Here is a 23,511-nt window from a genome sequence, read left to right as displayed (position 1 = left end):
ATTACGTCGTACAGTAATCTCACCGTGTGGGGTATTACATCGTACAGTAATCTCACTGAGATTACGTCGTACAGTATGGTCACTGTATGGGAATACTTCGTAAAGTATGCTCGTGTGGGATTATATTGTACAGTAATCTCACCCTGTGGGATTGTGTCGTACAGTACTGTAATCTCACCGTGTGGCATTACGTCGTACAGTAATCTCACTGTATGGGATTATTTTCATACAGTATGCTCACCGTGTGGTATTATATTGTACAGTAATCTCACCCTGTGGGATTACGTCGTACAGAAATCTCAGTGTGGTATTACATCGTACAGTAATCTCACTGGGATTACGTCGTACAGTATGGTCACCGTATGGGAATACTTCGTAAAGTATGCTCATGTGGGATTATATTGTAAGGTAATCTCACCCTGTGTGATTATGCCGTACAGTACATTACTGTAATCTCACCGCGTGGGATTACGTCGTACGGTAATCTCGTTGGGCGTGAACGCTCCGCGAGGCTTTGCGTGTTTGTGTTTACACGACTGTGAAATCACGATGTGTATTAATGTGTGTGTACGCGTTTACATTTGTTTCTGTTGCTGCTAAAATGTAAATAAACAAGTGTCTCTTAATTTCTCGCTCGTTCCACTCGAGCGGTACAAAAAAAAAAAAAAATCACCGGATTAACGACCAATTTAACGAGAAAGGGGCAATAAATCCCTTTTAAAGCACGACTTTCCTGTTGTTTGCCGTTTTGTTTTTTTTAACACACAAACACAAAATCTGCAATTAAACACACCGACGACAAAACCAGAATATCTCTGGCACCATCTGGTGGAGATTGCGAACCATTGCACCCTCTCTGTCTCAGCGTGAACCACACAACAGATCACAGAGCTGCAGTCCCCAGCAGAGATTATGCTATTTAAACATCAGAATATATTCTCATTATCTAAAACTAGAGAGTGCAAACCTCCAGTATATTTAATCAACGCCCGCCCTTAAAGAAAGAAAACATGAGAAAAATCCAACGTATTTCTGTAAAAGTCACATTTATTACAACATTTAAATAACGGTCTTGTCTCTTGTGTCATTCAGCATTTGTTTCACAGAAATAAATGTTGAATTATTTGCATGAAATTGAAATCTACACAAACAAAAATACCTGAATTAACAAATATTGAGATCTGTGACTTGTTGTCTTTCTGTTGTGTAGCAAAATAACGTGTCAGAGACAAAAACTTCTTAGAAACGTTGGTTAAAAAACAAACAAACAAAATAAATCAGTATCTGTATTTTGTTGAATAATCCTTGGGCGACACCACCAGACCTCGGCCTTTCCTCGCTCCTCTGTAAACCGTCTCAACGATGTCGATCATCTCCTGCTTGTCCTCCATCGTCCAGTTGATCTTGTTGTTGTTGCCGGTGCCCAAATCAATCATGATGTGTTTGTTCCTGAGAGGAATTACACGACGACTTTATTTCAATAACAAAAGCACTCGATATGAAAGAATAGTCCAATAACACAGCGCAGTTCAAACAAACGTCTTTACCTGAAGAAGAACATGACGGTGCACGGATCGTACAACTCGTACATCTTGTTGAAGTCGGGCACTTCTGTGATGTCCACCAGGTAAATGACAGCAAAATTCTTCACCTGTCAAAATATATTTTATTATTATATACATGTGTATATATATATATATATATATATATGTATGTATATATATATATACACACATGTACATATATATATATATATATATGTATACATATATACATACATTATATACACATATATATACACACACAAACACACACACACATATATACATACATACATATACACATATATATACACACACACACATATATGTACATACATAAATATACATACATATATATATATACATACATATATATATATATATATACACATATATACATATACATACATATATACATATATACATATACATATACATATATACGTACATATATATATACATATATACATACATATACACATATCCATACATATACACATATCCATACATATACACATATCCATATATCCATACATATACACATATCCATACATATATATATATATACATATATACACATATTATATACATACATATATACACACATATATACATACACATATAATATGTATACACATATATATACATACAAATACATATAAATATACATATATAAATATACATATATATATATATATATATATATATATATATATATATATATATATATATATGTATACGCTAACCGTAATGCTACCGTCCGCAATAAAATCAAAGATCGCACTCTCACCTTTTCCGCGATGCTGTAAATATATATATATATATGTATACGCTAACCGTAATGCTACCGTCCGCAATAAAATCAAAGATCGCACTCTCACCTTTTCCGCGATGCTGTAAAGAACCTCGTCCATCTTCATGCACGTCGGGTCCCAGTCGTGTCCGAAGCGGATCACCAGGACTCGGTCCTCTTCGGAGAGGATGGCTTGGTCAACCTGCCAGCCATTGTGGAGATGCGGGAGCATGTACGACATCTTGAAGCGTATATGTTCACCCCAAGCTGCAAATCAACACACGTCGGGTGAGTGAAATAACAGCAAAAGCAACGACAAAACCCGGGTTTTAGCTCACAGCGCGAACGGAGATGTAGCCTAGCGAGCGGCTGCTAACAAGCTAGCAAAAGAGTCTACAAGCGAAGCGGAGTGAAATAAAACCATCATAAACGAAGATTACCGACGTAAAACACACACGGAAACACTTGATTTACCTCAGAAATGTAAATGTTGTGTCTTCGGCGACGGTCTCAACCCCCCGAGTGGCAAAAAGGTGGCTTTAAATGCGGCGAAACGCCCGGTGTTTGGTGTATATGTTTGTCCTTTTCGTCAGGACGACGTACGCGAGTCCTCGTGACGTGCTGACGTCACAATCTTCTTCTTTGACGAATTTGCGGCATTAGCGCCACCACATGGTGTGGAGGAACTCTACTAGTTACTACAACTTATTATAATAATAATAATAATTATTAATAATAATAATAATAATATATAACAATAATAATAATGATAATTAGGAATATTAATAGTAAAAAAATAATAAAAATAAAGATAATATCCCAAACTATATCCTCTCAATCTACGTTGTAGATATATCTGATCACATTAACTCCAGTTCTTCTGTATTATGTCTTTATTTTGAACTAAAATTGAAAAAAACATTTCCCTTAACTGAAATAATGATTAAAAAAACATGAGAACGATAACTAACTTTGACTTAATTTTAAGTTCATAAAACTAACTTTTGATTGTCAACCTGTCATTAAATGAAAGAAGAAATGATATTAATTCATGTATTTATTTCATGAGAATAACAGCTCATTAAATGTGCCGTAGAAATAACATTGACTTGACTTGTGCAAGGAATAGACACGGAGACGAAACATTTATTGTTGTGCAATCCATTACAGTACAAATACAAAAATACGTCGGACAAAGGGTTCAAAGGTTACAGGGAAAACTTCCCAGTCTATGGCATAGCAGCATATTATGACACTCCCCTGGAGAGAGACACACACACACACACACACACACTGAGAGAGAGACAGTTATGAATCATCGTCATTTTCACCAATAAACTACACAATCACATGAGTGTGCTTCTAAAAAAAACAAACACAAAAACAAGGCCAACAAAGTGATTCACCAAAGTCTGACTATTTCATGTTAGACCAACTCTTCTACGGCACATGATGATTGTTTCACAAACAGTAGTGATCGCCAATGTTTTTACATCTAACTACAATCAAAACTGTAATCATCCCTTAAAGTTGATTTTGGTGTTACTCATTGTCTATGGCTGGGGGTTTTTTTTTCACATTGCACAACAACAGACTCCGATCCAGTCTGTGATCCAGTCTGTGATCCAGTCCGTGATCTAGTCCGCGATCCGGTCTGCGAACAGGCGTCGATCCGAACCTCTCCTGACAAGAGATTCCCGTCGGATTTAAACGTCACTTTGCTATAACACCTACGCACGGAAGTGTATCGCATTCGCCTAAAATAATTTTTAAAAAGGCTCTGTTTTTTAAAAGAATTACGTAAAAACAGGGGAAAAAAAATCTCGTAAAAACAGATCCGAAAAAAAATCTCTCGTAAAAACAGATCCGAAAAAAAAAATCTTGTAAAAACAGATCCGAAAAAAAAAATCTTGTAAAAACAGATCCGAAAAAAAAAATCTCGTAAAAACAGATCCGAAAAAAAAAATCTCGTAAAAACAGATCCAAAAAAAAAATCTCGTAAAAACAGATCCGCAAAAAGAAAAAAATCTCGTAAAAACAGATCCGAAAAAAATGTCTTGTAAAAACAGATCCGAAAAAAAAATCTCGTAAAAACAGAGCCTTTTTTAAAAAAAATATTTTTTTACGTGAATGCGATATACTCCAGTTTAAACATCCTGTTCAGTAGAACGTCTCTCTCCGGATCCGGCGTCGTTACGAACCCTCGTTAATCCAGCAGGTGGCGTCAGGAACATTCACGTAATTCTGGAAACAAAATGGCTCCACGAGTAAGTTCTGAGAACGTCTTTTAAAGAAATGTTTCCAAACATCCATTGTGGTTCCACAAAAAAAAAAGAAATGTCTTAGAATCCCTGAGGAGCAGCTGAAGTTCGGCTTAATCTGGGCTCAGTGTTGGGATGAGGTCAGCGGAGACGCAGTCGACCACAGTGATATTGAAATGTTAACTCTTGCAGCTTCTAGTCGGCAGGATGTTCCGGACAAGAGCGGTTCACCTCAAACCACTCGTCTATGCATCTGAAACAGGAAAACACGCGTGTTTTCTCTCATGATCAAAAATAAAAGCAGAAATCCTGAAATACTTGAAGTAGCTTTATGTTTTGTACACACGGGACTTTCAGTAACTCTAATTCTTGGCAAGAAAACAAATAAGCATCGTAAAAACAGACCCGAAATAAAAATATCGTAAATACAGACCCAGATTTTTTCTTGTCAAAACAGACTAGGAAAAAAATCTCGTAAAAACCGACCCCCTGAAAAAAATCTTGTAAAAAAACAGACCCCCCAAAAAATCTCGTAAAACAGACCCGAAATAAAAATATCGTAAATACAGACCCGGATTTTTTTTTTGTCAAAACAGACTCAGAAAAAAATATTGTAAAAAAAACGACCCCCGAAAAAAATCTCGGAAAAAACAGACCCCTCCCAAAAAATCTCAGAAATACAGACCCGGATATTTATTTTGTAAAAACAAGCCCCAGAAAAAAATATCTGGCAAAAACAGACCCCGAAAAAAAATCTCGTACGAAACAGGCCCCGAAAATAATATCTCGTAAAAACAGACCCCGTTATAGAACAATATAATAATAAATATACTATTTTTATTTACAGTGTATCTGGATTTCCGTAATATAAATTATGGCTTGAGCTATTTTTGTTTAAGTATTATTTACATGTGATTTCCAGGTGAGATTTACAGACATACAGGTGAGCACCAGGGGGCAGCATTTCCACACTCATGAGGAGGACATTTTAGCATGTGTGTTTGTGTGTCAGTCACCCTTTATGGTAGATACAGAGACAGGGCAGTCGGGCGATGGTGTCTCCCTGCTCCATGTCTTCTAAACAGATGGCACATTCTCCAGAGTCTCTAGACAGGATGTCCTCTGACGAGAGACAAAGACAAGAGACAAGAGACAAGAGACAAAGACATGAGACAGAGTCAGAGTCAGAGTCAGCCACTGTAACAAACTGTAATAACCTCCGTGATAAAATAACCTTTGATAACAGAAGACCAGTTTAGTCACAGACAAAGACATCAGCCTCTAAACGGATAAACGCCTGTTTATTTTGGAAAGAGAGTTTTGAAGCATGTTTGTCTGCATGTTTAACAATCACCGGTTCTACTGTCAACACCTGAGGCAAAGACTCAACCACCGCAGTGATAAAGCGTGCAGGGATATTCACATGACTCCTGCAGGAGGAGGAGCAGGAGGAGGAGGAGGAGGACATGTGACATCTGACAACTATTGTTATTGTTACACTTTTAGGAAATTTTGTCATCTTTAGGGTCTTTTTTTTTTTTTTTTTACTAAATTTGATAATCTGTGCGGTCAATTTGACTAAATTTGGTCATCTTTGGGGTCAATTTGACAAACATTTACTAAATTATGTAATTTCTGGGGTCAATTTTACAATTTCTTTTACTAAATTTGATCATCTTTGGGGACAATTTGACAAATATTTACTAAATTTCGTTATCTTTCGGGTCAATTTGACAAAATTTTGTAATCTTTGGGGCCAATTTAAATCTTTTATTTATTTTTTTACTAAATTTGGCAATCTGTGGGGGTCAATTTTACTAAATTTGGTAATCTGTGTGGTCAATTTTACTAAATTTGGTAATCTGTGGGGTCAATTTTACTAAATTTGGTAATCTGTGTGGTCAATTTTACTAAATTTGGTAATCTGTGGGGTCAATTTTACTAAATTTGGTAATCTGTGTGGTCAATTTTACTAAATTTGGTAATCTTTAGAGTCAATTTTACAATTTTTTTTACTAAATTTGGTCATCTTTAGAGTCAACATTGCATTTTTTTTACTAAATTTTATAATCTTTAGAGTCAAATTTTTTTTTACTAAATTTGGTAATCTTTATGGTCAATTTTACAATTTTTTACTAAATTTTGTAATCTTTGGGGTCAATTTAACTTATTTTTACGAAATGTAATAATCTTCGGGGTCAATTTTACTAAATTTGGTAATCTTTAGAGTAAATTTTTACAATTTCTTTTACAAAATTTGGTAATCTTTAGAGTACAATTTTTTACTAAATTTTGTAATCCTTGGGGTCCAATTTTATTAATTTGACCCGTTTTTATGAACAAAAATAGAAGAAAATGTTGTATTTTGTCACTTCTGCACAATTATCACCAGAAATATGTGACCTGTAAACACACACACACACTTCCAGAATGTCCATATAAGGAGTTGCGTGTTATTCCCACGGAGATTTACCTGCTGAACACCTGTGGCTGAGAACTGAGTGTTAAAACTTTAATTGTACTGGTTATATCTGTTTTGCCTGTGATAAGCTCAGTGACACGCTGCACAGTATCTGTGAGTAACACACACACACACACACGCGTCACTGTGGGTGTGTGTGTGTGTGAGCGTGTGTGTGTGTGAGCAGATGTACGTTTGTTTTTTATACACACATCACAGTCCAGGCCGAGGAAGAAGCGTTCACATGCAAAAACTGTGTGTAGTGACAACAGACGAGAGCTGTGTTTGCTTTTCCTGTGCAGTGTGTGTGTGAGTGTGTGCACACCCACATGTGCACAAACACACACACACTACACAGGTGCACGACTGTGCCTGTGAAACACCTGTGCAGTTATAGCTGTTTGTTTGTTTTGATCCACATGGCAGGTGCAGCTCGTGTGGAACAGTCCGATTGTTTTCCTTCAGATTATTCGGATTATTCACTTTAGTGAAACGTAGATGGAGCGAGCCAAAATTAAGTCGCACCGAATTTCATGAAACTTGGTGGGAACTTGAAACAGCCCAAGACGAACAAAAAAGTCCATTAGGACCACGGCCTCAACGCAACAGAAAGTCGGCCATTTTGAATTTGGGCATCCACTTTGTCCGCCTGCAGCCATTCCGTGTTTTTGCGGTCATTTTTGAGGGCGTTAACGTGTATTAAAACTCTGGAAACTTTGCACAGAGGTCAGGTGTAACGGAATGTGATATTGTCATCGTGCTCTGACCTGAGTGTTGCACCAGGGCTTTGTAGCGCCCCCCTTTGGTTAAAACGTGGATGGAGCTGGCCAAAATGAAGTTGCACTGAATTTCACGAAACTTGTTGGGAAGATGTTAGCGCCCAAGACGAACAAGAAAGTCTATTAGCACCACGGACTCAACTCAACAGAAAGTCGGCCATTTTGAATTTGGGCATCCACTTGGTCCGCCTGCAGCCATTCCGTGTTTTTGCGGTCATTTTTGAGGGCGTTAACGTGCATTAAAACTCTGGAAACTTTGCACAGAGGTCAGGTGTAACGGAATGTGATATTGTCATCGTGCTCTGACCTGAGTGTTGCACCAGGGCTTTGTAGCGCCCCCCTTTGGTTAAAACGTGGATGGAGCTAGCCAAAATGAAGTTGCACTGAATTTCACGAAACTTGGGGGGAAGATGTTAGCGCCCAAGATAAACAAAAAAGTCTATTAGCACCACGGCCTCAACGCAACAGGAAGTCGGCCATTTTGAATTTGGGCATCCACTTTGTCATTTGAGGGCGTTAACGTGCATTAAAACTCTGGAAACTTTGCACAGAGGTCAGGTGTAAAGGAATCTGATATTGTCATCGTGCTCTGACCTGAGTGTGCTTTGTAGCGCCCCCCTTTGGTTAAAACGTGGATGGAGCTAGCCAAAATGAAGCTGCGCTGAATTTCACAAAACTTGGTGGGAAGATGTTAGCGCCCAAGACGAAGAAAAAAGTCCATTAGCACCACGGCCTCAACTCAACAGGAAGTCGGCCATTCCGAATTTTGGCGTCCAGCTTAAAATGCGCGATTCTTATTTCAGATTGATATTTATGTCATATTTCCTTCTGCTGAGAAATGATCTTAAAAGTTCTGTCTTTAAACTTTTAAATAGCAGCTTTAAGCTTCCCTTGTTTCTCGTTCCTCAAAAAACCCACAGATTTACAGTTACTTTAAACCGACCTTTGTTTCACTTTCATCGATGACGATGTTCCATATCATCGTGTTCCTGTTTCAGTGTGTGTGTGTGTGTGTGTGTGCAACAGTTTTCATCTCGTATGAAGGATTGCTCTGTAGATAAAGTTTTGTTAGCAAACAGAGTATAAAGAGAGAGAGTGAGCTCTTACTGTTGTAGGTGAGGCGCATTTTGCTGAAACACATGAGCAGGTGCTTCTCTATTTCATCAGACGCCATAAACTTGGAGCAGACGGGACAGTGGAAACCTGACGGGAGACAAAAAGACACGAGGAGACAGATGTGATGATTGACATCGTTCTCTTAACCTTTTATTGACATGTACACAAAGAGAAGGGCGTGGGACTGTCTGTGCTGTCTGTACTGTCTGTGTGAGCGGCCCTGCATGACCTGACCTTAAACAATCTGGAACAATCATTCAAAACATCTGTAATCAGGACCAGGAGATTCACTTTACTGTCACAGACGAGCAAACAAACCAGGATATGTTCACTCTGGAGAAGAGCAAATCAATTTGACTATATCTTTGCTGTCAATTTTACAAATGTTTACTAAATTTGGTCATCTTTGGGGTCATTTATTTGCAAATTATTTACTAAATTTGGTAAATAATTTTACAAATGTTTACTAAATTTGGTCATCTTTGGGGTCATTTATTCGCAAATTATTTACTAAATTTGGTAAATAATTTTACAAATGTTTACTAAATTTGGCAATCTGTGTGATCAATTTTACTAAATGTGTTATTTGGTAATATTTGTGGTCAATTTTATTTTATTAAATTTGGTAATCTTTGGTGTCAATTTGCTAAATTTGGTAATATTTTTGGTCAATTTTTTTACTAAATATTTACTAAATGTGGTAATCTTTGGGGTCAATTTTACGAACTTTTTCTTTACAAAATTTGGCAATCTTTGCGGTAATTTTAACAAATGTTTACTAAATTTTGTCATATTTGTGGTAATTTTTACTATTTTGTTTTACTAAATTTGGTAATATTTGTGGTCATTTTTACTATTTTGTTTTAATAAATTTGGTAATATTTTTGGTCATTTTTACTATTTTGTTTTAATAAATTTGGTAATATTTGTGGAGTGAATTTGACTAATTTAGTTTTTAAAATATGTGGCAATCTTAGGGGTCAATTTTGCTAACTTTTTTACTAAATTTGACAATCTTTGCTGTAATTTTTTACAAATGTTTTCCAAATTTGGTCATATTCGTGGTCAATTTAACACTTCTTTGCTAAATTTGGTCATCTTTGGGGTCAATTTGACTAATTTAGTTTTTAAAAAATGTGGTAATGTTTGGGGTCATTTTTTTAGTAACCGTATTTATTTATTTTCTTTGACTTGTTGACTTCTCTCTGTCCCTGATCTGCTGCGTGTCTATGTGAATGAAAACAATCCTTTCTTCTTCACTCTCACCTGTATCTCAGTCTGACGTCTTTATTCATAATTTGACCCACATATTACACCACAGTCACCAAACCCTCCTGACCCTGCTGTGTTTTCTCAGCCGCACAAAGATTAATAGGCCAAGAGCTGCTGCTCCACTTCAGATAAGCTAAGCTAACCTAAGCTAACCTAAGATAAGCTAACCTCCTGTTTGGTTGTTTTTTTGACGTGACAGTGGCCAAAGGCGCGGATAACAAGTGCATCGATGCAGACGGTCATTATCATTATCTCAGTGTCTGCTGTGGAGACTCATGTTTGTGTCATGTGTTTGAGGAGCAGGAGGAGGAGGAGGAGGAGGAGGAGGAGGAGGAGGAGGAGGAGGAGGAGGCTGTGGATTAAATGTCAGGCCTCAAAAAATATCACATGGATCTAATGAGCAAAGGTTGTTATGACGAGAGTGACTAATGATTTCTGCATCAGGGAAATGAACCGTGCCGGTAAACTCGGGATGATTTTTTAGATCCTGATTGGAGCTGGGAGTGTGAGATCGTTTCCAAGCAGCATAGCATAAGCAGCAGCATAAGCAGCAGCATAAGCAGCAACAGTTATTGTATAAGTGCACAAGACAGAATGTAAACGTTGACATCAGGACACTAGTGTGGCCCTAATGGTGCAGTTATGATCGTTTTGTTGTGGTCTGGGAGACGAAACCCACCAACAGCAGCAGCCGTTGTTGTTGTGAAACTGCTCGACTGTTGGATTCAGGAAGTTCATGTGTGTGTGTGTGTGTGTGTGTGTGTGTGTGTGTGTTAGTCAGGCAATGTGTAACCAGCAGGAAGCTCTTATCTGCTGACCTACATCATGCACTCTTCCCTCAGCTGCAGAAAAACAGGCCAGTTTTGCAAGACAAAGAAGAAGAAAGCGAGGCTGCTTTTTAACTGCATTTACAGCACAGTACAGTACAGTTAAGTACAATACGGCACAGTTTAGTACAGTACGGCACAGTTTAGTACAGTACGGCACAGTTTAGTACAGTACGGCACAGTACAGTGCAGTGCAGCCACCTGTGGCTACAATAAAAGTACACAAAGGGCTCGGTCAACACAGCAGTTATTACCACAACACAACACGTCGAATGGAAAAGTACTAAGCACTGAAGTGATCTGACTAATGCACACACACATTACACTGTATCTTCATCAAAGAGTGACCATATGGTACAATAATAAGTGTTAAGACGCACCTTTAAAGCATAAAATTATAACAAATCATCCACAATATAAGCTGTAACTTGATAAATGGATGTATTCTTCGTTAATAAAGTCTTACCTCCGAGCAGGTGAGGGGACAGGTGTGCAGGTAACGAGCCTATGAGCAGCCTGTGGCCGTCAGGGGGCCCCCCGCCCTCGCCGTCGCCGTCACCGTCCGTGCCGTCGAGGCTCTGGTTCAGTTCATGTGAGCCGGACCTGCCGCCGGCCGGTATACTGAGGCCGGAGCTGGTGGGCGCCGCGCCCGTGTACCGGATCCGCGGCCCGTCCGGTCCGTTCGTGTACCTGAACCCGGCGATCCTCTCGCCGCCGCTGGTGTTGGCGGACGGGAGGTCGGAGCTGGAATAAGCCCGAGTTCTGCCGTCGAACACCGGGTTGCTCTGTTTGGCCCCCATGCTCTGCTCTCTCTGGGTGGGTTGTTTTTGGAGTGAAGGCGCTTTAAAAGTTTCTTAGCGGCGGCGCATGTTCACAGTGAACAGCTGACAACAACAACAACAACAACAACAACAAAGGAGACAAACACACGACGCAAACTAAAGGCGAGGTGAGACATGTCAAAGTTTCATGGTGCGCCCCTGGTGCGTAAAGTGCGCACTCACTGACGCGTAACTTAATGGTTGTTGCTTCTTCTTTTCTTTTCTTTTTTTCGAACCAAAGCCCTTCCCCTTTTTTCTCTCAACAAAGGAAACAGAGAAAAGGTCAAATGTCGCCGCTGCACGGGCTTCGTTTCCTCCGCTTCGTGCGCGCGCGTCCACGCAGACGTCGAGGCCTCGGCTCGCGCGGTTCAAGTTTGTTTTCGTGCTAAACTCCGCTGCGTCTGCGGAGAAAAATAAAATCAGAGGCTGCTCTGCTCCCTCTGACACACGGACGCGTCAAAGCACACGCGCTGCAGCCGGAACACCGGCACACGATGGCCTTCAAAATAAAAGCTTCTTTATTATGATGACGTTTCTGTGGCTGTTATTGAGCACTAATATATATATATATAAAGAATATATCATTATAACTGCTTTATATTGACCCTTTTGAAAACGACCTAGAAATAGCACTGATATATTCTACTCAAGTAAAAGTTTATCAAAATAGTGGTAGTTTTACTTGGACTCCTGTCCTCATCACTCACCTGTCCTTAACATTCACTCACCTGTCCTTATCGTTCACCTGTCCTCATCATTCACCGGTCCTTAACATTCACCTGTCATTAATAATCACCTGTCCTCATTGTTCACCTGTCCTCGTCACTCACCTGTCCTTAACACTCACCTGTCCTCATTTTTCAACGGTCCTGATCACTCACCTGTCCTTAATATTCACCTGTCCTCATTATTCACCTGTCCTTAACATTCACCTGTCCTTAACATTCACCTGTCCTCATTATTCACCTGTCCTCATTATTCACCTGTCCACATCACTCACCTATCCTTAACATTCACCTGTCATTAATAATCACTTCTTAACACTCACCTGTTGTCATTATTCACCCGTCCTCATCTTTCACTCACCTGTCCTCATCATTCACCTGTCCTTGTTATTCACCTGTCGTCATTACTCACCTGTCCTCATCAATCACCTGTCTCCATCATTTACCTGTCTTCACCTGTCCTCATCCTTCACCTGTCCCCATCATTCACCTGTCCTTGTTATTCACCTGTCCTCATCCTTCACCTGTCCCCATCATTCACCTGTCCTTGTTATTCACCTGTCCCCATCATTTACCTGTCTTCACCTGTCCTACTTATTCACCTGTCCACCTAAATTAAGTCCAACATTTTTTTACTGATTTTAAATCACTACATAATAAAATGTAGTGAAGCACTTTCTAAAGAAGTAATTTATGATAATTGAATGTAGTCGAGAAATTTATTTTTTTATTATTATTATTATTACGACTACTAGTATTAGTATTGTAAATATTTGTTATTGTCTTATCCACTTATGTCTTGTTTTTGTTTTTATTGCTTTTACTCTGAAGGCCAAAGCGGCACTTCCGGTACCGGGCCCTGTCACACTCTCCAGCCTGACGCAGCCTTGAGTGGGCGCGTCAGGTGGCCGGTGACGTCATCGCCCAGTAACACCAGCAGGTCAGCACCAGTCCACGTCCATGTTGAGCTCTGTCCTCCATTAACAACACACACACACACACACTCTGTTCACACGCTTTATTCAACAGGTTCACACACATGTTGGAGAGCAAACAGAGGGTTGTTATCATCATTATTATCATCATTATCATTATTATTATCATAATATCATTAATATTATTATAATACACCGTGTGAGAAACATTCACAGAGAGAGAGAGGCAGTAAAAAGACAAGGAAATAAACATTTACAAGCTAAAGGAAGCAGATAAATATATATGACACAGTCTGAGAGGGAGAGACGGAGGCCGCACTGTGTGTGTGTGTGTGTGTGTGTGTGTGTGCGTGTGTGTGTGCGTCTGTGTGTGTGTGTGTGTGTGTGATATAACAACAAAGACACTGTCAGAGCACAGCTCACAGGGCACAACTCGTGTTTTCTTTTCCCTGTGATAATAATGACACTCAGGAGGGTTTGGTGTGTGTGTGTGTGTGTGTGTGTGTGTGTGTGTGCGTGTGCGTGTGCACTCATCAAATTTCTGGTGTCAGGCGCGTTGAAGAAAAACAACACGAGCAGAAAGAAAAGGGAGAGGAAAATCGTGCTTAAATTCAGGAGGGGAACAAATCTGTGATGCACACCGACAACCAGGGGGACAGGAAGTCAGGGGGACAGGGGGTGTCATGTGACATGTGAGACACATGTGTCACTCATACAGGGGGAGGGTTTAAGCTGCAGCATGTGGTATACTTATGTTTCCTTTACTCTAAATGTTTCCTTTACTCTGAATGTTTCCTTTACTCTGAACCTTTCCTTGAATGTTTCCTTTACTCTGAATGTTACCTTTGCGCAAAATGTTTCCTTTACTCTCAGTGTTTCCTTTACTCTCAATGTTTCCTTGAATGTTTCCTTTGCGCAAAATGTTTCCTTTGCGCAAAATGTTTCCTTTACTCTCAATGTTTCCTTTACTCTCAGTGTTTCCTTTACTCTCAATGTTTCCTTTACTCTCAGTGTTTCCTTTACTCTCAATGTTTCCTTGAATGTTTCCTTTGCGCAAAATGTTTCCTTTGCGCAAAATGTTTCCTTTACTCTGCATGTTTCCTTTACTCTCAATGTTTCCTTTACTCTCAGTGTTTCCTTTACTCTCAATGTTTCCTTTACTCTCAGTGTTTCCTTTACTCTCAATGTTTCCTTTACTCTCAGTGTTTCCTTTACTCTCAATGTTTCCTTGAATGTTTCCTTTGCGCAAAATGTTTCCTTTGCGCAAAATGTTTCCTTTGCACAAAATGTTTCCTTTACTCTGCATGTTTCCTTTACTCTCAATGTTTCCTTTACGCTCAGTGTTTCCTTTACTCTCAATGTTTCCTTTACTCTCAGTGTTTCCTTTAAGTCTCCTTTTCCACAAACAATGGAAGCGACGCAGACTCGTACCCCGGCATACTCGTCGCGCCTCAGGGTCTCCTTTAGTACCCCACTTCACCACCGGGTGGCGGCACAAGTCTGGACGCGGGGAATAGGACGCATTCCTACCAAAGAAGAAGAAGAAGAAGAAGAGAACGATGCTACAGCTCCGTCGGACGCGCTCCTCTGCCCGACGTCGCGGTGTCGGGACTATCCTCGGTGAGCGGGGCTTATGCTCCACCTAGTGGTGGGGGGTGGAAGTTCATGTGCTGTGCACGCGTAACAATGAAGGCCTTTAGGTCTTTGTGGTGATCGTCGTCGTATGATAGTGAACACAGATTTTTTTTTAAAAAGTCAAACACTAAATAGTTTCAAGCGTATGACTCGTGCTACTGTGAAGCTGCAAACTTTGATTGACACACGAGGACAAACGTGCGTTTAAAAACAGGAGTGGGCCCCGCCTGAATCCACGTCACAACTCCACTCCGCGTTTTCCCTCCCTCCCCCTCCAACAGACACAAACGGCCATTTTTTCACCCATGAAACCGCTTCACGTCGCGTTCACGCAGCATCGTCTGTGTCAACACAGAAAGTAGGTTATCTGCCACATTCATCTCCACAGCAACAGTGTGTGTGTGTGTGCACGTGTGTGTGTGTGTGTGTGTGTGCGCGTGTGTGTGTGTGTGCACGCTGCACTAACATCTGACTGACTGTGTTTCTGCACAACAAAGCTGAGGCACACAGAATATTGCTGTGTCGTGGATCTTTAACCCAAACGGTGAATGATTATGATTCTTGCATTCGAGCGTGGCTACGTAGCGTCACGTAGCTCTGGTGTGTGTGTGTGTGTGTGTGTGTGTGTGTGTGTGTGTGTGTGCATGTGTGTGTGTGTCGTGGAGGGGTGGGCGGGGCAACAAAGTGCACTCTTTGGGAAGCAAAGCTACTGAGACATTCAAGAACATTGTGGTGCATTTTTTAGCAGGTTGACCGTGTGTGTGTGTGTGTGTGTGTGTGTGTGTGTGTGTGTGTGTGTGTGAGTCGAGGTCCTAGGCTCACAGGCAGCTCTGTCGTCCCGTACCCCCCCACCCACCCACACCCTCCCACCCCCCAGCTGCAGGCCTCTTCCTGGGGAGGGGGGGGGGGGGCTCATCACTGCTGGCTGACCCCCATCTGCTGTTGGTCAGGCCCTGGTTCCCCCTCCATGTCGGCGTGGTAGTGCTCAAAACTGTCGTCCTCTATGTCTGGAAGGCCCAGCAGCTGAAAAGAGGGACAGAAATATATAAATATAAAGCTTTTAAATCATGTTAATATAAACATTTTAATATCAGTAAAGTAACTCCGTGCGTGTGTGTGTGTGTGTGTGTGTGTGTGTGTGTGTGTGTGTGTGTGTGTGTGTGTGTGTGTGCTTACAGGCCTGAAGGAGGTGAAGACCTTCTCCAGCACCTCCAGAAGAGTCTTCTTCCCACAGGAGGTGATGTAGTCCTGGGCCAGCTGGAGAAAGGGAAGGCAGTCCTCACTCTCACTCCATACATGCTGCACACACACACACACACACACACACACACACACAACCACACACACAGATTAGACACTGATATTTCTATTGTAAACAACGTTAACTAAAATACTTACACTAACAACCCTAAGGACAAAAATGTCCTCATTGAAACCCATTCAAAATCACTCTTTATGACAAAAACTTGGCAATTTAAGGGTTAAATTTTTATAATTCGATACAATTTTGGTGCTTCAGGTGTGTTCACGTGTGTTCACGTCACTTTTTTGAAGGTGCATCTAAGGGTTAAAAAAAGAAAAGAAAAATATGCTTATATTTCACTAATTTTAGGTAGGTACTCACTCTCGCTCCAGGCATGCTGCACACACACACACACACACACACACACACAGATTAGACACTAATATTTTCTACAATATTTGAGTATTTTTTTATTTTTTAGTCCATTGTAAACAACTTTAACTAAAATACTCACACTAACAACCCTAAGGACAAAAATGTCCCCATTGAAACCCATTCAAAATCACTATTTATGACAAAAACTTGGCAATTTAAGGGTTAAAAATGTTAAAAATCAATGAATGCTTGATGTGTATGATGTTGACTGATGTTTTTTATTATTATTAATATATTTTTATGAGCACACATTGGTGCTCTAGGTGTGTTAACATGAGTATTTTATGAAGTGATAATAATCTTTCACATATATCATATAATCATCAAACCAAAAATAATCCAGTTTGCATGAAGTATATTGATAATAATAATAATAATAATTATAATAATAATAATATTGTTTTTAGACCATAACATGAAGATGCATCATGACAAAAAATTGGCAATTTAAGGGTAAGGTTAAATTTTATGATTCTATACACTAATTAGACACTCATAAATTCTAGAATATTTGAGTAGTTTTTATTTATTTTTAGTCCATTGTAAACAACGTTAAATGAAATACTCACACTAACAACCCTATGGACAAAAATGTACTCATTGAAACCCATTCAAAATCACTATTTATGACAAAAACCTGGCAATTTAAGGGTTAAAAACGTTAAAAATCAATTAATGCTTGATGTGTATGATGAGGACTGATTTTGGTTTTATTTTTTTATTTTTTTTATTTATAGCTTCATATTTTTATGAGCACACGTTGGTGCTCTAGGTGTGTTAACGTGAGTATTTTATGAAGTAATAATAATCTTTCACATGTACCATACAATAATCAAAGTTTGCATGAAGTATATTGATAAAAATTCATTTATTGTGGGGTGTTTTTTTGAGACCATAAAATGAAGGTGCAATATGACAAAAACTTTAAGGGTGAACATTTGATGTGTGTGGAAATTTGGTTTAAACCAACTTACGCAATTCTGAAGGCGGATCTCGGGGTTAAAACAGGACATTTTGAGTCTGTATATTTAGGTAATGAACTGAACTCTCGTCACTTTGCAGGTGATGCTCTGCAGCCGTGCTTCGCTCTCTAATGTAACCTCAGGGGAGCTCGACGGAGACAAACAACTTACAGGAAGTGATGATGATGATGATGATGACAATGAAGATGAATTAATTCAGGGTAAGAGGCAACGCAGCACAGGCTGAAACTAAAACCAGGAGCTGCACAGTTGACTTAGTCCTCAGTCTTCACATGAAAACACACAAACAACTCGTTCTGAAGGACAATGACTTTAAACTCTGCTCCTAAAACACATGCAGAGTCATTCCTGATATCAGTGTTCCTGTTGGATTCAGATCAACTTCCCGATGAGAGCAGCGTTATCAGCCAAACGATCAGAGACATTTACAGGAACTGTTAGATACGGAACGCCACAGGTGTCGTGAGTGTCAGGGAGAGGCCGAGACTCTCAGAGTTTGTTTAGTGCCGTTTAATTTGGAGTCTAAAGGCCACGACTCTTAGATTATGTATTAGCTCAGGTTATTAAAGAAGTCCTGGACAAGAAGTGTGCACAGTGACCTGCAGCAGTCAATGTTTCACCCTCCTGACCATTGTTATTTATGATTACATATGAACACATTCTCTTCCATTTTATGTATTTTCAATTGAAATCCTTCAAATGGAGACACATGAAAACAAAGTTTTACTGTATTTAAATCCATTAATTATTCAATTTATTCATGTCAACGTGCAGATTATTATTATATCCGTGTTTTTGCCTTCATTTTTGAGCGGGTTAATGTGCGTAAAAACTCCACAGAGCGATATTCGCATTGTGCCCGGACTCCATGCGTTGCTCAAGGGCTCTATAGCGCCCCCACCCCTCGAAGGTGAAAACCAAGCCAAAATTAAGTTCCACCAAATTTCCTGAAACTTGGTGAGAACATGTCATGGCCAAAGACGAACAAAAAAGCCGATCGTAACCATGGCCTTAACGCAACAGGAAGTCGGCCATTTTTGAATATTGGCGATTTGCACCCTACATAAATGAGCGTTTGTCGTACACACATAATAAAGAATGTAACAATTTGTACTAGAAGCATCGAAAAAGGCAAAAAAACTTGTCAAAGGGTTTCGCAGATTCAAAAGGGGCGTGGCCACGACAACCGTCTGTATTTTGGCGAATTTGGCGAAACAGGAAGTGGCCTTTAACTTTGCCACATATCGATCGATCGCCTCGAAACGTCATACGTGACAAAAGAAACCGACCTTTAGCCAACATTTGGTCACGAAACAGGAAGTGCCCTCTTACTTTGGCCATGGGCAGAGAATTGTTGACTTCTGGCTCAAATTTGGGTTTGTTAAAGGTGAATTCAGCTTTTTTGAAAGATTTCTAAAAAAAACCATTTGTTTTCTCGTTTTTATGACAGGTAAATATGTTATCGGGTCATTTTGACCACGATGCATACACTCTCACATCAAAGTGTGTCTCGGACCATCGTCTTAAAGTAACATCTCAAAAAAAACACAACAGTTTTTCAGCTGCTCAGCGTTGTCTCACGTGACCTGGACGAGTGGAAAATACTGTAACACACCCTGAGGGACGTTACTGTACAGTGATGATGCTGCTGCTGCTGCACACTTGTTATGGTGAGCCTGAGCGCACAATGCCCCCTTGTGGACAGGATGAAGCACTGCAGTGTCCATGACTTGGGACAAACAGGATACAACAGCAATGACTGTGATGATGATGATGATGATGTAAGAAGGCAGACATTAAAGGTGGAGCTTTGCTGGGATCATTTCGTGCTGGATCAGATGGTGAGCTGTCTTTCAGCTTGAAGGTTGTGGGTTTGATTCTACATGCCGATGTGCCCTTGGGCAACACACTATAACCTCCCCGTAGTGCCATAGAAAATGTGAATTTGTGAGTGAATGACTGAACGGCAAAAAAAACAAACATCTTTAGCCTCCTTTGCACCGTTTTCTGTCATCAGATTACAATGGTATAGCTCCTGAACGCTTGTAAGTGCAGATGTAAATGATAAAGTTCAATAATAAGTGAGTAATAATGAGTTCACGCACACGTTAGCTGCTGTAGCAACATGGCACAAGATGGCAGTGTCCCTAAAGCAAGAGCCGTGGCTATAACACGACCTAAATGTCACGTACTGGACCTTTAACCTATGTTTTTGTAGCGCCGCTTCGAAGGTGAAAACCAAGCCAAAATTAAGTTCCACCAAATTTCCTGAAACTTGGTGAGAACATGTTATGGCCCAAGACGAACAAAAAAGCCGATCGTAACCATGGCCCCAACGCAAAAGGAAATCGGCCATTTTCGAATATTGGCGTCCATTTTGGCGATTAGCGCCCTACGTAAATGAGCCATTGTCGTACACACACATAATAAAACATGAAACAACATGTACTAGACACATCAAAAAAGGCAAAAAACTTGTCAAAAGGTTTCGCAGATTCAAAAGGGGCGTGGCCACGACAACCATTGGTTTTTTTGGCTAATTTGGCGAAAACAGGAAGTGGCCTATTATTTAACCACATATCGATCAATCGCCTCGAAACTTCATACGCGACACAATAAACCGACCGCGAGCGAGTCTACGGACACAAACTCGACCCAACAGGAAGTCGGCCATTTTGAATTTGGTCACGAAACAGGAAGTGCTCTTACTTTGGCCAGTGTAAGTGATTGAATGTAATGTTTGATTCATTACATAAAAAGGTGAATATGTTTTGTTTTTATTTGTGAAGCACTTTATAACTTTGTTTTGTTTCGTGCTACATAAATAAAGATATTATACGTATGTAACGAGCAAGAATAATCAGTTTATGGACAACGTGATATAATGAACAGGTTTTATTTTGAAAGTGACAGGCCTCCTCCTCCTCCTCCTCCTCCTCCTCTAACCTGGCCTCATCACCATCATCATCATCATCATCATCATCATGGTGTTGTGGGTCAGAGGCTCTGACTTTAGTGTCGCATGAGAATCTGACGGATGGGAATCGCACCGTGGACCGAGTAGACACGGACTGTAATGACATCATCGACGGGTAAAAGCCCCTACACACCCACCCCTGCCCCATCATCCGCTCATCAGCTGGAAAACCGGGAGCAGCACAACCGCACCTCCTCCTGCACACACACACACACACGCACGCACACACACACGCACAGAGGCCCTGCAGAACGCGCGCACTCACGAAAGTGTCGGTGCCGCCGGGACACAGCACGTAGAAGGAGACTCCGGGCTCTGCGTAAAAGTCCAGCCGCCGCTCGTCGTCCTCCTCGGCGAAGATGAGGTCGAACGGGTTCCCGGAGCACCACTTCTCCGCCGCCTCCACCAGGTGCTTGAAGTCCATCCTGTGCGATCCGCGTCCTCCTCGCTGCTGCTGCTGCTGCGGCTGCTGCTGCTGCTGCGGCTGCTGCTGTCCCTGGGTGCGGAGCTGGGTCTCGGTGCGTGCGGCCGTCGCGGCGATGGATGCGATGCTCAAACTAAGACGCGACGAACAGCTGATCACCGGACAGCGGCAGCATCAGCGGCATCTCCTGCTCGTGCGCAGCGCCTGCATGGAAGTGGAAGGTCTGCTGGTGCGCGCGCGGACGGACCCACGGAGGGACAGACGGACGCACGCACGGACGCACGGAGGGACGGACGGACGGACGGACGGACTTGGGGACGGAGCCTGTGCCGGGTCTGGTGCTCTCAAAGCCCCATTCCTCTCGTCTTCCTGCCCGCGTTATGAAATGAGGCCGCGGCTCCGTCGCTCGGTCGCACACGTGCAGACGCAGGAGAGGGAACGCGATGACGGAGCGGCCGTGCACTGCAGGAGCGCGCACACGCACGCGCGCGCGCACAGTTAGAGGAATGTTATGGGATGTATAGAAGGCGTGAAAATGGTTAAAAACTCAATATTCCCTGAAGCTCTGGTATGAAATATTGTAATATATACATTCTATTTTTATGAATTTTATATTATTTATATTTATATTTATATTTCGTACACGCTGTTGTATAAATGTTTGGTTCATTGAAAATAAAACTTTTCATTCTATCAAGTTTGTCCCTTCATTTATCCTGAGAACCAAAAGAGAACGTTCTCTAAAGGTTGTATGAAGGTTGTGTAAAAGTAACATTTACAGGAAAGTTCTGGGAACCAAAAACTAACGTTTGATATTGAAAACCAAAAGAGAACGTTTTCTAAAGGTTGTATGGAGGTTGTGTAAAAGTAACATTTACGGGAAAGTTCTGGGAACCAAAGATGCAACCAAAAACTAACGTTTGATATTGAAAACTTTCCGTATCAAACACAGTAGAAACCTAGGGGAGGAACCTTCAGGGAACGTTCCCGCAACCAAAAGGAACCAAAGAAGTGTGTAAAGGTTGTAGAAAAGTAACATTAGGGGAACCAAAAGAGAACGTTCTCTAAAGGTTGTATGAAGGTTGTGACAAAGTAATGTTAAGGGAACGTTCTGGGGATCTTCAGAGAACGTTCTCTAAAGGTCGTGGCAAAGTGACATTCTGGGAACCAAAGCGATGTGCAACCAAAAATATAACATTAAGGGAACATTGGGAAAACTTTCCATATCAACCACAGGAGAACCTTCACGGAACGTTCCAGCAACCAAAAGAAACCAAAAATTGTATGAAGGGTGTAGAAAAGTAACGTTAGGGGAACATTGATGTGTAACACTCAATGACACAGAGTCAAGGTGACCTTTGACCTTTGACCTTTCATTTTTTTGGGCCCAAACACAATTCATTCTGTCTCGTGTCTCAAGTGTATTATTATTATAATAATTATAACAATAATAAAGCCTTTATTATTTTGAATTCACATTTTCTTTTTTCTTTCTCTTAACAATAAACATATATATATTAATGTATTAGTTTTGTTTTTGTCTCGTGTTTTTATTGTTGTTGTACTTTATGCTATTTTGTGGACGGACGTAACTTCCTGTTTTATTTTGAAGCCATATGTTTGTGTCTTGTTTTTACTTCCTTTAGTTTCTTGGTCATTGATCACGTTCACCTGTGTTTTATCACCTTCACCTGTTTCCTGTTTCCTCTGCGTTCACTTTATATTCTGCTCATTCCTCGTGCTCGTGTCTTTGTAAGTACGGATTATACATATATATATTTATTTTAATTATTATTATTATTATTATTATTAAGTTCCTGCTCTTGGGCCTCAACATTCAACAAGATATCTTTGTGTTTTGTGTCCCTTTTTCTGTTCATATTCATAATATTTGGATTCATGATGGTCCACTGAGAAGAGAGAGAAGATAAATGAGCTCACAATCACAATAACACTGAAATGTATATATATATATATTTGTATATGTATATATATATATATATTTGTTTGTATGTATATGTGTATATATGTAATGTTTTTCAACATTATTATCGCCTGTCTGCACTAAAGTGTTTGCATGAATCTCGCCACCAGAGGGCGAACTAAACCAACTCTATGTTTGAGCCGGAAATCAAGAGCTGAAAAAAAGAGAGCACACAATTCGAGTCAAAATAAAAGCATGAGTTGTCAAAACCAAAATATATAATTATTTAAAAGGTTAATTATAGACTATAAATATAAATAGTGATCATACATTAATTAAACACTGTAACCATGAAGTAT

General features: G+C 40.4%; 3 protein-coding genes across 4 annotated transcripts; all 3 read right to left on the bottom strand.

The window, feature by feature from the left end:
* Nucleotides 1-1,077: 1,077 nt before the first annotated feature.
* txnl4a (thioredoxin-like 4A) lies at nucleotides 1,078-2,928 on the bottom strand. 2 transcript variants are annotated; one of them, XM_083900081.1, is made up of 4 exons: nucleotides 2,809-2,928; nucleotides 2,423-2,601; nucleotides 1,548-1,651; nucleotides 1,078-1,449 (listed from the first exon to the last, which is right to left on the bottom strand). In XM_083900081.1, exons 2-4 carry the CDS (start codon nucleotides 2,573-2,575, stop codon nucleotides 1,278-1,280), a joined length of 429 nt encoding a protein of 142 aa, XP_083756207.1. In that variant the 5' UTR covers nucleotides 2,576-2,601; nucleotides 2,809-2,928; the 3' UTR covers nucleotides 1,078-1,277. The 2 variants fall into 2 exon arrangements, with proteins under 2 accessions (XP_083756207.1, XP_083756208.1); XM_083900082.1 differs by lacking the exons at nucleotides 2,423-2,601; nucleotides 2,809-2,928 and adding an exon at nucleotides 2,332-2,345.
* Nucleotides 2,929-3,526: 598 nt separating this feature from the next.
* On the bottom strand, nucleotides 3,527-11,866 carry LOC310936053 (E3 ubiquitin-protein ligase znrf2-like). The gene is made up of 4 exons (XM_083900079.1): nucleotides 11,517-11,866; nucleotides 8,943-9,038; nucleotides 5,612-5,717; nucleotides 3,527-4,848 (listed from the first exon to the last, which is right to left on the bottom strand). Exons 1-4 carry the CDS (start codon nucleotides 11,848-11,850, stop codon nucleotides 4,791-4,793), a joined length of 594 nt encoding a protein of 197 aa, XP_083756205.1. The 5' UTR covers nucleotides 11,851-11,866; the 3' UTR covers nucleotides 3,527-4,790.
* A 4,208-nt stretch (nucleotides 11,867-16,074) lies between these two features.
* Nucleotides 16,075-21,564, bottom strand: mturn (maturin, neural progenitor differentiation regulator homolog (Xenopus)). The gene is made up of 3 exons (XM_083900083.1): nucleotides 21,070-21,564; nucleotides 16,343-16,465; nucleotides 16,075-16,189 (listed from the first exon to the last, which is right to left on the bottom strand). The coding sequence occupies exons 1-3, from the start codon at nucleotides 21,226-21,228 to the stop codon at nucleotides 16,082-16,084; spliced, it is 390 nt and encodes a 129-aa protein (XP_083756209.1). The 5' UTR covers nucleotides 21,229-21,564; the 3' UTR covers nucleotides 16,075-16,081.
* Nucleotides 21,565-23,511: the final 1,947 nt, after the last annotated feature.

The sequence above is a fragment of the Microchirus variegatus genome, assembly GCF_963457635.1.
Source record: "Microchirus variegatus genome assembly, chromosome: 13".
NCBI lineage: Eukaryota > Metazoa > Chordata > Actinopteri > Pleuronectiformes > Soleidae > Microchirus > Microchirus variegatus.
The sequence above is the reverse complement of the archived record's forward strand: the minus strand, read 5'-3'. Positions and strand labels throughout refer to the sequence as shown.